This window comes from Lepidothrix coronata, unplaced genomic scaffold (assembly GCF_001604755.1).
Source record: "Lepidothrix coronata isolate B3197 unplaced genomic scaffold, Lepidothrix_coronata-1.0 Scaffold181, whole genome shotgun sequence".
In the NCBI taxonomy this organism is placed as follows: domain Eukaryota; kingdom Metazoa; phylum Chordata; class Aves; order Passeriformes; family Pipridae; genus Lepidothrix; species Lepidothrix coronata.
This window is the reverse complement of record NW_016690361.1, coordinates 553,248-567,249: the sequence shown is the minus strand read 5'-3', so window position 1 is coordinate 567,249 and position 14,002 is coordinate 553,248. Positions and strand designations below refer to the sequence as shown.

Here is a 14,002-nt window from a genome sequence, read left to right as displayed (position 1 = left end):
CATCTCTACCCTTTGCTTTCCCTCCATGACTCACTATTTTGTATGTTTTTCCTTTTTTTTCTTTGACATTAATTGCTGATTAGAGTACTTAGCCAGGCTACTGAAAAAATAGTATCAAATTGCTTTTCAGGCCAAGGACATTCAGCTCTTTACCTACTCTTTCATAGAAGGAAACAGCTGTTTTGGACAGGGACTTTTCATCCTACATATGGAGGTTGACCAAGGTATGGAATAATCACAGCATCAGTTGTTTTTGCGAAATTAGATTTTTGCGCTGATTAGAGCACTGCATTTTGACTGTTTTTTTCAGAATAACGAGTCATAGTAGATACCATAGCCCAGGTCTGCTCCCTTTCCAGAGAAGTACCATCCCAAATACCAGCTACAATGACAATTCAGTTTCTTTCTGTATTTTAGGATGTTTTCAGTGGAAAACTCTTGCCCCCAAATGCATCACACTATTTCTCTTGTCCCAGAATATACATTTACTCCAGGCTATTAAATAATTTCTAGTCTAATCTGATAAATAGATGCAGGTCACTGACAGCTCTCCATTAACAGCAAGATGTGCCCTGTCATCTTATCTGGGAATTGCAGGAACTGTTAGTCAGACTGGAATCATGATGAGAAACATAGATTCCCACACTTAACAGCACCTGGGAAGATGGCACAATCTAATCTCAGCCTTGATCCAGACTTTCACTTGCATTATTAAGAGCTTCGAGGCACTTCTCTAGGAAATAAGTATTTTAATTAAACCATTTATGTGAGTTTAACCATTAAACTCACATAAAGGACTAGTGGCAGCACAACAAGCACCGGCTGTGCTAGCACGACTCCAATGCAAGTGACATTACTGACCTGGGAGAGGAGCCCATGCACGTGGTACAGTTCCCTATCAGACCTGCTTTGAAGATGCAGGCAGAGGATTTAGTTGTTCTCATTTCAATCAAGCTTAAACAGGACATAGGCTAAGTCAGCTGATGCAATTGAAGGTATATGAAAAAGCAGAACTTTTCAATATGAAAGAGTAAGAGGTCTAGAGGATTTACACACCTAACGGGATTCTCCATCCACTAAGCAAAAAATTTCTGCATTTGATTTTGAAGTTAGATCAAATGAATGCAGGCACCAACTTCCTGCTTAAAGCATTCTGGCCTCTCTGGGGATAATGTAGGAGATTTCCAAGCTGTGAGCACAGGATTCCCACGCAAAGAGCTCTGTGCATGCTCTGCTCTTACAAGCACACTGTACAAGATGCAGTGCTGTACTGCACATACTGGTGCAATGAGACAGCACGTGCATGCACAGCCAGGCACAATCAGCACCAGTTCTACCTTGTATATTGTCCATAGGCTTTCCCTCATGCTGCTACCAGTAGTCATAATCCTGTATCCAATAAAAGAATAATAAAAATACAACAGAAATTGTCATGCTTCTTGATATTTCCTACTGACTAGCACAAGCATATGCCCCGTTCCTGCCAAGCATGCAGGCCACTGAAGATGCCCTGGGCTTCTTTGCTCATCTTCTGCATGGTAGAGGGATCCAAAGCAACAAGTGCAGGAGTTTGGGTTTCTTTCAGGAGGCCAGGTACCCAGGAGGTGTTGCAATGCTGCATGCTGGAACATTTCCTCCATTTTAATACTTACAAGGAAAGAGAGAAGCCTTCTTGAAGATCTAAGCAACTGGCAATGGATAAAGGAACTCAGCACTTGCAGTCAGAATAAGAAAAAAGAAGAAATTTAAAAGACCTCTGATCATTTGAATAAGCTTTGGAGAATCATACAAAGGCATCTGTTTTACTATTTCATTTTAATGATGGGTGTGTAAACCCTGGAGAGAATTTAAACGTTTTCCCTGCTGTTTTTAATCANTTTGCTGTTCTTCTGCCTGAATTTACATGCTCTTGGCACATAGTTGTTTGTTACAATACTTTCTAAGAGGATTATTTTGGTTTTACCACACTAAATATCATCATTTTGGAATATATCACTGTGTCCTTTGCTTTTTTTTTTGTGTTCCGAAGCTAAAAGTATCACTTCCAAATGTTAGCATTCTTTATACCTGAACACTATTTATTTTTTCACCATAAAACTCACCTGTATGCAGTGAGCTATGAGCATAGTACCCAAAAAGAAACAAAAATACCAAAGTGGATTTTAATTTACCACAAAAATCTCTCGTGAGCAATTTCCTCTTCCATCAGAGCAATTAAATCTGAGCTTTTTTTCTATTTCCCACTAATAGCATGTAAATTACTCTGTATCACGTGCAATTGGAACATTGATTGCTGTTCAAGATTGGACTCCAATAATGATAATTACTGTTATACCCTCAGTGAGTAGTAATTTAGTTAGTCAGGCCTAAAACTGATAATTACTAACTTCAGATATTTTGTTTAGATATTTGTTCTAACAGTCTGCCTACTAAGATATTTAAAACACTGTTCACAGTAGTGATGTTGAATAAGAATTAAGTTCTTCATTCCCTGGTGAATTTTTGTTTGTTTTCTAAGATCAGTTTCTATTGTGTGAAGGTTAAATTTCTAACTGGGTAATAGCTTAGTTTCCAGAGAATTAGATGTATGTTTATTTAGCCGTGGAATTAGAGAAAATTCTTTGAACTACATAATATCACACAGAAGTGTTAGTTACTATTAGCATTTCAGAGAAAGTCATTATTGTGATTTACAGGAAAATGGTGTCATAATTGCTGAACTTAGAAACTTCAGCATCACTCTCAGATTTATTTTTTGGTTCTTTACTTTTTTTTTTTATCTTCAGCATTTTAAGAGATTGCTTTACAGATAGTAACTAAAAGATCACATTTCAAATATACTTTTTATTGTTTGCTAATAACTGTGGGTTATGTAAAATACATCCAAACCATAAGTATGGTTTGTGTTAGACAATTTGCTTTCACCAGGTATGCATTTTTGATTAAATTCATGTAAATGAAAACAAGAGCTGCTAGAGGAAAAAAAAAAACCCACAAGAGAAAGTGAGAGAAAGTAGCCTTGAACGCACAGTAAAGGAAAAGAGATCATGGAAACAAGTTATACAACCAGATAATTAGGCAAAAGTGGTGGAAGATGTGATTTCTATAAAAAAAAATTATAGAAAAAAAAAGGAAATTTCAAGATGAAAGAAAGATAATAGAAATGGAACCTTTTCTTGCAGCTGTCCTTACTGCTCCATAATTTTACTCCAACAAGTAGAAGAGAATGGGGATTTAGCCAGGAGAAGAAAAATGAGCAATTGCAAAAAGCAAATTCAAGCCCTTTTGATTCTTGTCCACTTTCAATATTTTCTTCCCATGACAACGCACTCAGTTTATTATTATTAAAATTATTATTATTGAAATTCCATTCAACATGTAGTCAATTTAACTTCATGGCCAGTAAAAATTTTTATCACTTAACAGCTCTTTGAAAATTACTAATATCAAACTTTCTGTTGAGGGTAATTGAAAGGCTGATATCATATTACCTGCTGCACAAATTCAGTTTTGGAGAATGAGTTTTAAAGCTCTTAAAACTCCACTGTCCTGGAAGGTTTTTTCACTGTTATAGCAAATAAAAGTGGTGGTACCTTTTCTGATGATTTGCTGTATGGGCTGAGAAGACAAGGTCAGGAATGGGGAACATCTCTTAGAGGGAAACACTACAGAGTGTGAGACTCTCATTTAGTACATTGTATTGGTTATCTCAAAGTCAGAGGTTGCAAAAGTCAAGACATTTATGGACCATGTAGAGAAAACAGTCAGACGTGGGCAGTTCAGCTTCACTGAGCAATCAGTTTAAAACTCTTCTCAGCCTGTTTCGATAGACATTTAATTGTGAGCTTTTGGTCTTCTGCATTGCAACTCTCATGTTCATTATGGCTGTCTCGAGAGTGTCTGGTAGCTTCTGATGGTGTGGAAAGTGATCTTTCCACACTCTAGGACCTGAAAAAGTCTTCTTTCTATGATCTTTCTGTACTAACACATTGTATGCTTCACCATAATTGTGGGAACCAGATGTCCCACCTAGCCTACTTGTAGTTTTCAAGCTACAGAATATGAACCTGCAAGAAGTTATTTCCACTGTAAAAGAAAAATTAACTGTTTTCCTGATTATCACTTATAATAGACTCATGTTATAATCTCATGAAAAACTATGTGTAACATAGAATAGAGCAACATAACATTCCCCACAGGGAAGAAAAGTTTTGGACAAGAATATTAGCCTTCCAAAAACACCCTTCATATTCAAATGTGCTCCTTTTTTGTTAAGTAAACTGATAATACACCATGTAAATTTGTTCTCCTGATAACTAGAAACATTTTATTTCAAATACTTTGTATCAGCAACTAATTACATGTTAGTTTTCAAAATACAGCAGTTGAAAAATTTACTAGTGAAAATGTAGAAGACTGGAATGCAATAAGCAGCTATTTCTCATTTACAGAAGAGTAGCATAGCTGAACTCTGTAACACTGTGGTCTTAAGAGAATAAAACTTTTTTTGTAGGATAAAAATTATTTTTTCTCATTTTGATCTGCAAACAGCTTTCCTCTATTCAGCAAATCTTCGTGTTGAATTTCAGTTTAGTATGCTGAGGTTCTTTTATAGACACATATATTTATGCAAGCAGTCTTGCACATATAATATATTAATGGGGAAAAAAATCTTATCCAAAAGCTTTTTTGAATTTTTTTAATGTTATAAAGGCATCATCCAATTTTAATTACAAAATTATCCTATAGGTATCGGTTATGTTCCCTCACTTCCTCTCCCCATCAATACACCTGATGTATTTAATATCAGGAAAGAATTCTATTAACTTGACTAGTTTTCCATGCCCTGTTTATCTTAATAGAGTAGGAGCTACACAAATATAGGAAAAAATTTTCATTATTCCTTCTTTTCTACTTTTAAAAAATGAAATAGTGAATTCATTATATTATTTTTTCTAATTACAGTTTTTATTTTACATTTACTTATTTTCTATTTTAATACTATTTTGTCCTCATCAGAAGCCTCTTAAGATGACTAAATATCTTTCGTCTTTTATAAACAGTCCCTCAAACATTATATTTAAAAAGCTGTTTAGGACTCTGAAATTTATTACTAGAAAAAAATGTAAGCAACTAAGCACCAAATTTCAAATCTCATAAGCTTCACCTGATGATGAGAAAACAGTTCTAATTTATTCATGTCTAGATGGCACTGAGATTCACAAAGCTTGCTCAGAGCTTGCCCCACACACAAATGCACAGTTACGGTCTGCACAAAACATACAGCAGCCAACAGCAGATCATTTCAAAAACACATCTCTACCCTTTGCTTTCCCTCCATGACTCACTATTTTGTATGTTTTTCCTTTTTTTTCTTTGACATTAATTGCTGATTAGAGTACTTAGCCAGGCTACTGAAAAAATAGTATCAAATTGCTTTTCAGGCCAAGGACATTCAGCTCTTTACCTACTCTTTCATAGAAGGAAACAGCTGTTTTGGACAGGGACTTTTCATCCTACATATGGAGGTTGACCAAGGTATGGAATAATCACAGCATCAGTTGTTTTTGCGAAATTAGATTTTTGCGCTGATTAGAGCACTGCATTTTGACTGTTTTTTTCAGAATAACGAGTCATAGTAGATACCATAGCCCAGGTCTGCTCCCTTTCCAGAGAAGTACCATCCCAAATACCAGCTACAATGACAATTCAGTTTCTTTCTGTATTTTAGGATGTTTTCAGTGGAAAACTCTTGCCCCCAAATGCATCACACTATTTCTCTTGTCCCAGAATATACATTTACTCCAGGCTATTAAATAATTTCTAGTCTAATCTGATAAATAGATGCAGGTCACTGACAGCTCTCCATTAACAGCAAGATGTGCCCTGTCATCTTATCTGGGAATTGCAGGAACTGTTAGTCAGACTGGAATCATGATGAGAAACATAGATTCCCACACTTAACAGCACCTGGGAAGATGGCACAATCTAATCTCAGCCTTGATCCAGACTTTCACTTGCATTATTAAGAGCTTCGAGGCACTTCTCTAGGAAATAAGTATTTTAATTAAACCATTTATGTGAGTTTAACCATTAAACTCACATAAAGGACTAGTGGCAGCACAACAAGCACCGGCTGTGCTAGCACGACTCCAATGCAAGTGACATTACTGACCTGGGAGAGGAGCCCATGCACGTGGTACAGTTCCCTATCAGACCTGCTTTGAAGATGCAGGCAGAGGATTTAGTTGTTCTCATTTCAGTCAAGCTTAAACAGGACATAGGCTAAGTCAGCTGATGCAATTGAAGGTATATGAAAAAGCAGAACTTTTCAATATGAAAGAGTAAGAGGTCTAGAGGATTTACACACCTAACGGGATTCTCCATCCACTAAGCAAAAAATTTCTGCATTTGATTTTGAAGTTAGATCAAATGAATGCAGGCACCAACTTCCTGCTTAAAGCATTCTGGCCTCTCTGGGGATAATGTAGGAGATTTCCAAGCTGTGAGCACAGGATTCCCACGCAAAGAGCTCTGTGCATGCTCTGCTCTTACAAGCACACTGTACAAGATGCAGTGCTGTACTGCACATACTGGTGCAATGAGACAGCACGTGCATGCACAGCCAGGCACAATCAGCACCAGTTCTACCTTGTATATTGTCCATAGGCTTTCCCTCATGCTGCTACCAGTAGTCATAATCCTGTATCCAATAAAAGAATAATAAAAATACAACAGAAATTGTCATGCTTCTTGATATTTCCTACTGACTAGCACAAGCATATGCCCCGTTCCTGCCAAGCATGCAGGCCACTGAAGATGCCCTGGGCTTCTTTGCTCATCTTCTGCATGGTAGAGGGATCCAAAGCAACAAGTGCAGGAGTTTGGGTTTCTTTCAGGAGGCCAGGTACCCAGGAGGTGTTGCAATGCTGCATGCTGGAACATTTCCTCCATTTTAATACTTACAAGGAAAGAGAGAAGCCTTCTTGAAGATCTAAGCAACTGGCAATGGATAAAGGAACTCAGCACTTGCAGTCAGAATAAGAAAAAAGAAGAAATTTAAAAGACCTCTGATCATTTGAATAAGCTTTGGAGAATCATACAAAGGCATCTGTTTTACTATTTCATTTTAATGATGGGTGTGTAAACCCTGGAGAGAATTTAAACGTTTTCCCTGCTGTTTTTAATCATTGGATATTGTATAGTATTTCTCTTCAAGCCAAGAGCAACAGAAATCCAAAGGAATATGTCAGTGCTTACCAGGAGCTGATTCATGTCTTTTTTCTGAAGGAGAAGAGAAAGGGGCACCAACAGCAACTAAGCATTATATTAGAGCTGATTGAATGTGGTTTTACTTCATATTGTAACACACTAGCAGCATGTATACAGATAATTACTACACCTCAACAAAGGAGCAGCAAATTCTTAAAACACATTAGTTTCATCATTCATGACCATCAGACCAGATGTTTTCATCAGTTGTTCTCAGAGAAGTGAGAAAAATAAAAGTATTACAAATGTCACAGCTGTCACAAAGGCAGTGCATGAGTAAACGTGAGACCTCTACCAACCTGAATGATTCCTCCTAGAAATGAAACTGCTGCTGCAACTCCAATCCTTTGCATTTCAAACTCCGATAAGCCCAAAATTCCCGAATTATTGTTTGCAGTGAAATTAGTGGTGACTGAAGGAACAAGACGCTCAACTGCATTGGCAGATATTAAGGAAGTTAAAGCAAAAGTTCCTATAAAAAAAGCCACAAATCAGTGAAAAATAATTTTATATCTGTATGTACTCATCACTCATGGTCTCTTTTTCAAAACTTGGCCATTATGAGTAAAGGTACCATTTTGTACATTTCTGTCATGATAAGAACAATTTTTAAGGTAATTTTTCTATTTAACACATATTTCTTCCTGTAAAATACCATTTTTACAGGTGAATTAAATGTAATTTTTTGAGCACATTCATTTAGACATGTTTACAAAAGAGATTCAAATACAGCAATTTACAGCTATTTCAAGTTATCAGAAATGCTTTTAACTCACCCTGGACGTGACCAAACAGCTATTTGTCTGAGAATCCCAAGTGTTCATGAACCAAATTTCTAGGGCAATTAATTTATTATATACATATGATACCTAGCCCATTTCATAGCACCTAGCATTCTAATAAATGGAGGCACATTATGAGAGAAACATTTAGCAGCTGAGATAAAGCAAGTTTACTGACACTCAGATAAATCACAGAATTACAGAATCACAGAATATGTTGAATTGGAAGGGACCCACAAGGATCATAAAAGTCTAACCCTTAGCCCTGCATAGGACCATCCCCAAGAGTCACACCATGTGCCCAAGGGCATTGTCCAAATGCTTCTTGAACTCTGTCAGGCTTGGTGCTGTGACCACTTCCCCAGAGGAGCCTGTTCCAGCACCCAACCACCCTCTGGGTGAGGAACCTTTTCCTGATATCCAACATAAACCTTCCTTGACACAACTTCAGACCATTCCCTCAGGTCCTGTCACTGGTCACCACAGAGAAGAGGTCAGTGTCTGCCCCTGCTCTTCCCCTCAAGAGGAGGTTGTAACTGCAATGAGGTCTCCCCTCAGTCTCCTCTTCTCCAGGCTGAACACACCAAGTGCCCTCAGCCACCCCTCAAACAGCTTCCCCTCAAGGCCCTTCACCAACTTCATTGCCCTCCTTTGGACACCCTCTAATAGCTTAATAAGCACACATTCATGAAGAGCTATAGGAGCATAAGAGATGTCTTACCATGTCAGATCAACTGTCCATCTTGCCCAGTACTCTGCCTCCAGCCGTGACAGTCAGAGGTGTTACTCAGGAAAAACACACAAGCCTGGCCATTTTCTGCAGGCCATTGCCCTTATTACCAGCATGCATAGCTGTTGTGTTAAAGTACATCCCTACCCGACCCTTTTTGACTTTGTGGACTAGTTCATGAATTTGTCAAAGGTTTGTTTCAACCTGCTTGTAATTTCTCCCTCTACAATGTCCTCTGAGAGCGGGTTCCAGAAGTTCACCGTCTGCTGTACTATTTTATTTAATCTATACTTTAAAAGTCTTTTAAAATTATATCTCATTGAACTCACTTTTATTCTACTGTTACAGGACCCAGTGAACAAAGTACTACCCTCACTGTGGCCTTCATAAAGGCCCAGGATTCCCAGCATGAATTCCTTGGGAACCTACCAGGAACACCACCACCCTGAAAAATGGCCATGAAGTCCTACCTTTTGCTTCTTAACCTTTAATCTACTAATAATTAATAAAAGGACTTTTCTTCTATCACAAGGACAACTTAGTTTCTTTAGTGACCTTTGGTGTGGAATCTTATCAGTAGCTGTTTGACCATTTTGATAACTTATATTCAAAGCATTTCCTTTCTTCATGTGCTTATTGACACTCATACATACCCGTGGAGGTTAGAGAGGTAGGATTTTCCTTTACAGAAGTCATATTAACTCCTCTCCAACAGACTCCGATTATACTTTTTTTTTTTCACCCCATCCCTAGAAATGTTCAAGGCCAGATTGAATGGGGTACTGAGCAACCTGGTCTAGTGAAAGGTGTCCCTGCCCATGAGAGGAGTGTTGGAACTAGATGATCTTTAAGGTCCCTTCCAACCCAGGTCATCCTGTGATTCTAAGATTCTATGATTCAGTGTTTTTATTTTTATTACCAACAGGTCTGACATTCCCAGCATTCCCCGCAGAGCCCTTATGACAATGAAATTACACTGACAACTTGACAATCCTGTGGCCTTGTCACAGAATGTCCTAATTACACCTCTGCCAGAAAGATATGCCACCAATTTACTTCTCACTGTCTTGATTTTGGAGGATTTAAAGAAACTTTAACTACCAGTTTGATCATACTCTCCACGGAATTCTTTAAATTTTTTTTTTTAGCCCCTTAATGTTCCTACATATGTTTGACCTGTCACATTTCATCACTTTCCTGCCCACCTCATATGGCCAAGCTTTCCATTTTTCAAGTGGCAAACTGTTTCTCAAGAGAGTCCCTTTAATTTTTCCCATCAAACCATGATGGAGTTTATTTTGATTACATTTTCTTTTTTTTATCTAGGCCAAAAATACATTTTTTTCAAGCAACAGGATAGCTGTAAATATTTTGTTTTTCAGATTGCTTTTTTTTTCTTTTAAGCCTGTTCTCTCATTTTTACTTAAAAAAATTCAGTTTACATAAAATTGAATTTGAAAACAGTTTACATAAAATTCTGTCTTAAATCAAAGACCTAAAGGTGTTATTATGATGGATGAAGTTGTCTCAGAGGATGCTTCAAAATCAATCATATCACAAACAGTGAAGGAAAAGGTGTAGGTGTTTGTCGCTCAGGTGTATAATCTTTTAGAGTAGATCAGCCATCTCAAAGAAGAGACATTTAAAATGAGTAAAAGCTGACAGAACTGGGCCACTGATGAATTTTCCGTTTCATATTAACATGACTAACCTCACTACCAAAGGACACTTTTATAGCCTGTGTATATATGGAGAGCACCACAGATCTTACAGAAAATGCTGATAGGTGAAGAGATTGTCTTCAATGTTCACAAGGAATTATGGAACATTTGGGAAACTGAGGCAGGCAGTATAGCTCCAGTTCAGCCTACACAGCTCAACAGCTCAACCGAGTGGTGGGAGGAGTGCATGAGACTTTTCTGCTGAAATGACTGACAACATATGTCACACAAATTTATTAATTTAAAAAAAATCTTCATTACTGCTAGAGAACTGTTTTGCTGCCTTTTTTTGATTAAAGTTAAATTCTGTAATAGATATCAGTGAAGGAATAGGTTTCTGCACCACTGACCATGCAGAAATCTGCAGACTTGAAGCTGTGGGACTAAGCAAGTCATTCTCTGAACATCATTCCCTCCCAAGAATAAAACATCAAACTTAACAGCTTGTACCTACCTATTTTATCATCTGTTTTAATTAGTAGAATTTATGCCAGCCAGATACTTACTTATCTGCTTTCCTACATATGATGGATTCTTGTCTTCCTAATAATCTTACACCAACAAACTTCTGACAACACTTGTTAATATAGTTTTTTAATATAGGTTCATGTTTTAGTAAGTGTACTAATCTGTCTGTACTCAAGAGTAAAATTAATTTTCCAAATTCTAAATTTTCACTTCTTTTCAAATGCTTCTCTTTTTCACATGGGCTGAGTACAGTCATTACAACATTAGGACACTAACAGCATCCACAGATCTTTTTCGAACATCACGAGGTTCAAATACTTTTTGTGTATCTAGGGAAAACAAACTTTCAGCTTTACTTTTGCTCTAAGACAATTTACAGCTGGTTGGATTTTTCTTTTTTTGTAATTTAACTGAATGTTTTTGATCAAAAAAGGTGCTCAAAAATATCTTGCTAACTGCTTACTAAAACATTGCATACATGAGAGCAATGAGATTCTGCAGAGTTCATTTTGTGTGTGATTACCCACAACCATCTTTTCTCCTTTCAGGACTTTTTCTCCTCCTTAAGGAAAACATCCCTCCTCCTCCTTAAACCTTCTGACAGCCACAGAGGTTGCTTCCCTTTACCCAGTCATGATGTGTGTTACTACTGGGCCTGTCTCATCCTAGTTGCAAACTTCAGAGGCCACCAAGTGCCAACTTCTGCATGGCAAACAATTTGTGGTTCAACGTAATGAGTACTATCTCCAGCTTCCACATATAATTTAGTTTCTTTGGGATCAGAAACAGAGCATTAACCAGCCTAACCTAGGAGATCAAAGCCATTCAATTCTTGCAGCTGCTGTGACTGCTGAGGGTAAACAAGTAACTCATAACTACCAGCATAGTAGCCAGGGAGCACCTTTCACTACCTATCTAACTAGTCTACAAGTGTGGACAGCAGCCCTCACTGGGAGAGTCTCCAGCTTTAATACAATAGCAAGTAATAGGCACAAAAAGCCTTTTTTTTTTCCTAAAAAATGGAGGATTTGTGGTTTAGACAGTTGAGAAGTAATGTGTTTTCTATGGTTTAAGAGGCAATCGAGCCTTTTTCAGTCCCATTTGCATATATCTTGTTGGCAGAGCCCTTTGTTAAAATCTTAGCCTGAAGCAGATTTCTAAAGCAGAGTTAAAACACAGAAACTCTTAATAAGTTACACTTACAAAAGAAGTGTCAATCCAATTTTAAATTATAGTGGCAGAAGTAACTCCAATATATTCTTAATGAGGCTCTTTAAAGTACTTAAACTGACAAAAAATAGGTGTAAAAAGAAGCAAAAACCATAATTTGATGTTTAGTCATAGATGATATTTTCCTTCCATTGATCTTAAAACAAAAGTTCAATTTCCAGTTTTTTATTTTTGAAAAGGTTTTTAGGAAATAGATACTTACCTGTTGCAACATGACGTCCCATTCCAAATATGGCATAAACTATGACAGGGAAGAAAGAGCCATATAGACCAAAAACTGGATGGACTGAAGACAGAGCAGCAAAGGCCAGCCCTATAGAAAGTTAAATGGAATTATTTCACTATATGAAGATAAAACTGTTCTGTTTGGTTTGGTTTTTTTAATGAGGAAATATCTACAACTTTATTAAGAGCAGAAAAAAACCCACCTTCATTTATTAAAACCTAGAGCATGTCAACAACTGCACAATTAAAATCAGGAAAACTGTGGAAGGTTTTTCATTTCATCATCAAAATCCTCTTATTTTCTTTTGAGTCTTGGTCACCAGCAGAAATAACTGGTTCACCAGCTACCATGTTTCCAAGTTGTCTCCATCAGTAGTTCCAAACTTTTTTTTAATTGCCAGGCCTTGCAAGAGAAGGTAGCATTGTTTCACTCCCACCCTCACAAACATAGGTTTGAGACTGCCAGGGCTCCAGGCAGTGAGATGGTTATTTCTTACAAACAGTTCAAAACCTATAATTTTGGTTTGGATGGAACCCCTTCATTCTGCTTTCTTCTAATTTCTTAAACAAAAAAAAGTTCCAAAGTTCATTCTTTTTAGGTGCCTGGGTTTTTTAAGCCTTTAGATATTAACATTTTTTCATTATGTAAAGCTGAAGAAAGAAACTTTCTGTAAAAAAACTTTCTGTAAAGAAACAGAAAGTATTTGAGTTTCATGTTGAGATGAAGAATGAACTGAATTGGTTAGGGTTTAACTTTATAGACTTACTAGTTACCTTCATCGCTTAGCTATAGAAGAGAGCATCCATCTTTTTCTTAGAAAGTCTCAAAATATGCCAAGAACTCATCTTTTAACAGAAACATTCCTGCAAAGCAGGAGCTTTGGTTGCTGTTCAACTTGAGATACCCAAGATAGCAAGCCAGACTGCATTGACTCCTTTCAAGTCAGCAGAAAGAGAGACTTCTCAGAACATGCAAGAGCAAGCTCTACTGCCATTTCACAGTTCTTACTACTGGAAACTAAGAGTAGGAGAACTTACTTTGCAGAGTTTCTCCACAGATCTTGGTGAATACCTCATTGTGCAGCAGGGACGAAAGGACTGGCTTGTGTAACACACAAGGTGCCTTCCTGAAGTCCACCCTCAATCTGAGTGGATGCACAAGCTAGTGCATACGTGTGTGTATTGGGAGAATGACCACGTGTGGTCTGCAACAGAGGTGATTCAGATCTATGGAATGATGTTGCCTTCTGTTTACGTTTAAAATCTCCAAAGAGAATTAAATGTGTAGGATTAATTGTTCTCACCAAGCTTTCCTGACTGCTCCAAAAAGCATTTTTTACCTGAAATGTTGGTGTATGGGGCCTTAATATTATTGAGAGTGCCAAAGAGTGTCTTTGCTTAGGGGCTTCGGTTTATGCGTCAATTGTGAACATTTTGATTCAAAAACTCCTTGAATTTTCATTTGAGTCTGTAATAAAGATAAACAAAGATAAATAAAAATGAAAAATATGGTGGGGGGAGGCAAGAAAATGCCAGAAGATCAGAAGTGTCAAGTTCCATGTGAAGCAAGCAAG

The 14,002-nt window shown here is 37.3% G+C and overlaps 1 protein-coding gene across 3 annotated transcripts in view; it reads right to left on the bottom strand.

The window, feature by feature from the left end:
• Window positions 1–14,002, bottom strand: part of SLC26A7 (solute carrier family 26 member 7) — an 85,914-nt gene that overhangs the window by 49,007 nt on the left and 22,905 nt on the right. For all 3 annotated transcript variants that reach the window (XM_017830573.1, XM_017830570.1, XM_017830572.1), the window contains exons 3-4: window positions 12,406–12,516; window positions 7,572–7,744 (exon numbers count right to left, since the gene is read on the bottom strand). In XM_017830573.1, coding sequence (XP_017686062.1) covers window positions 7,572–7,744; window positions 12,406–12,516 — 284 coding nt within the window. The remainder of the gene's footprint in view (window positions 1–7,571; window positions 7,745–12,405; window positions 12,517–14,002) is intronic.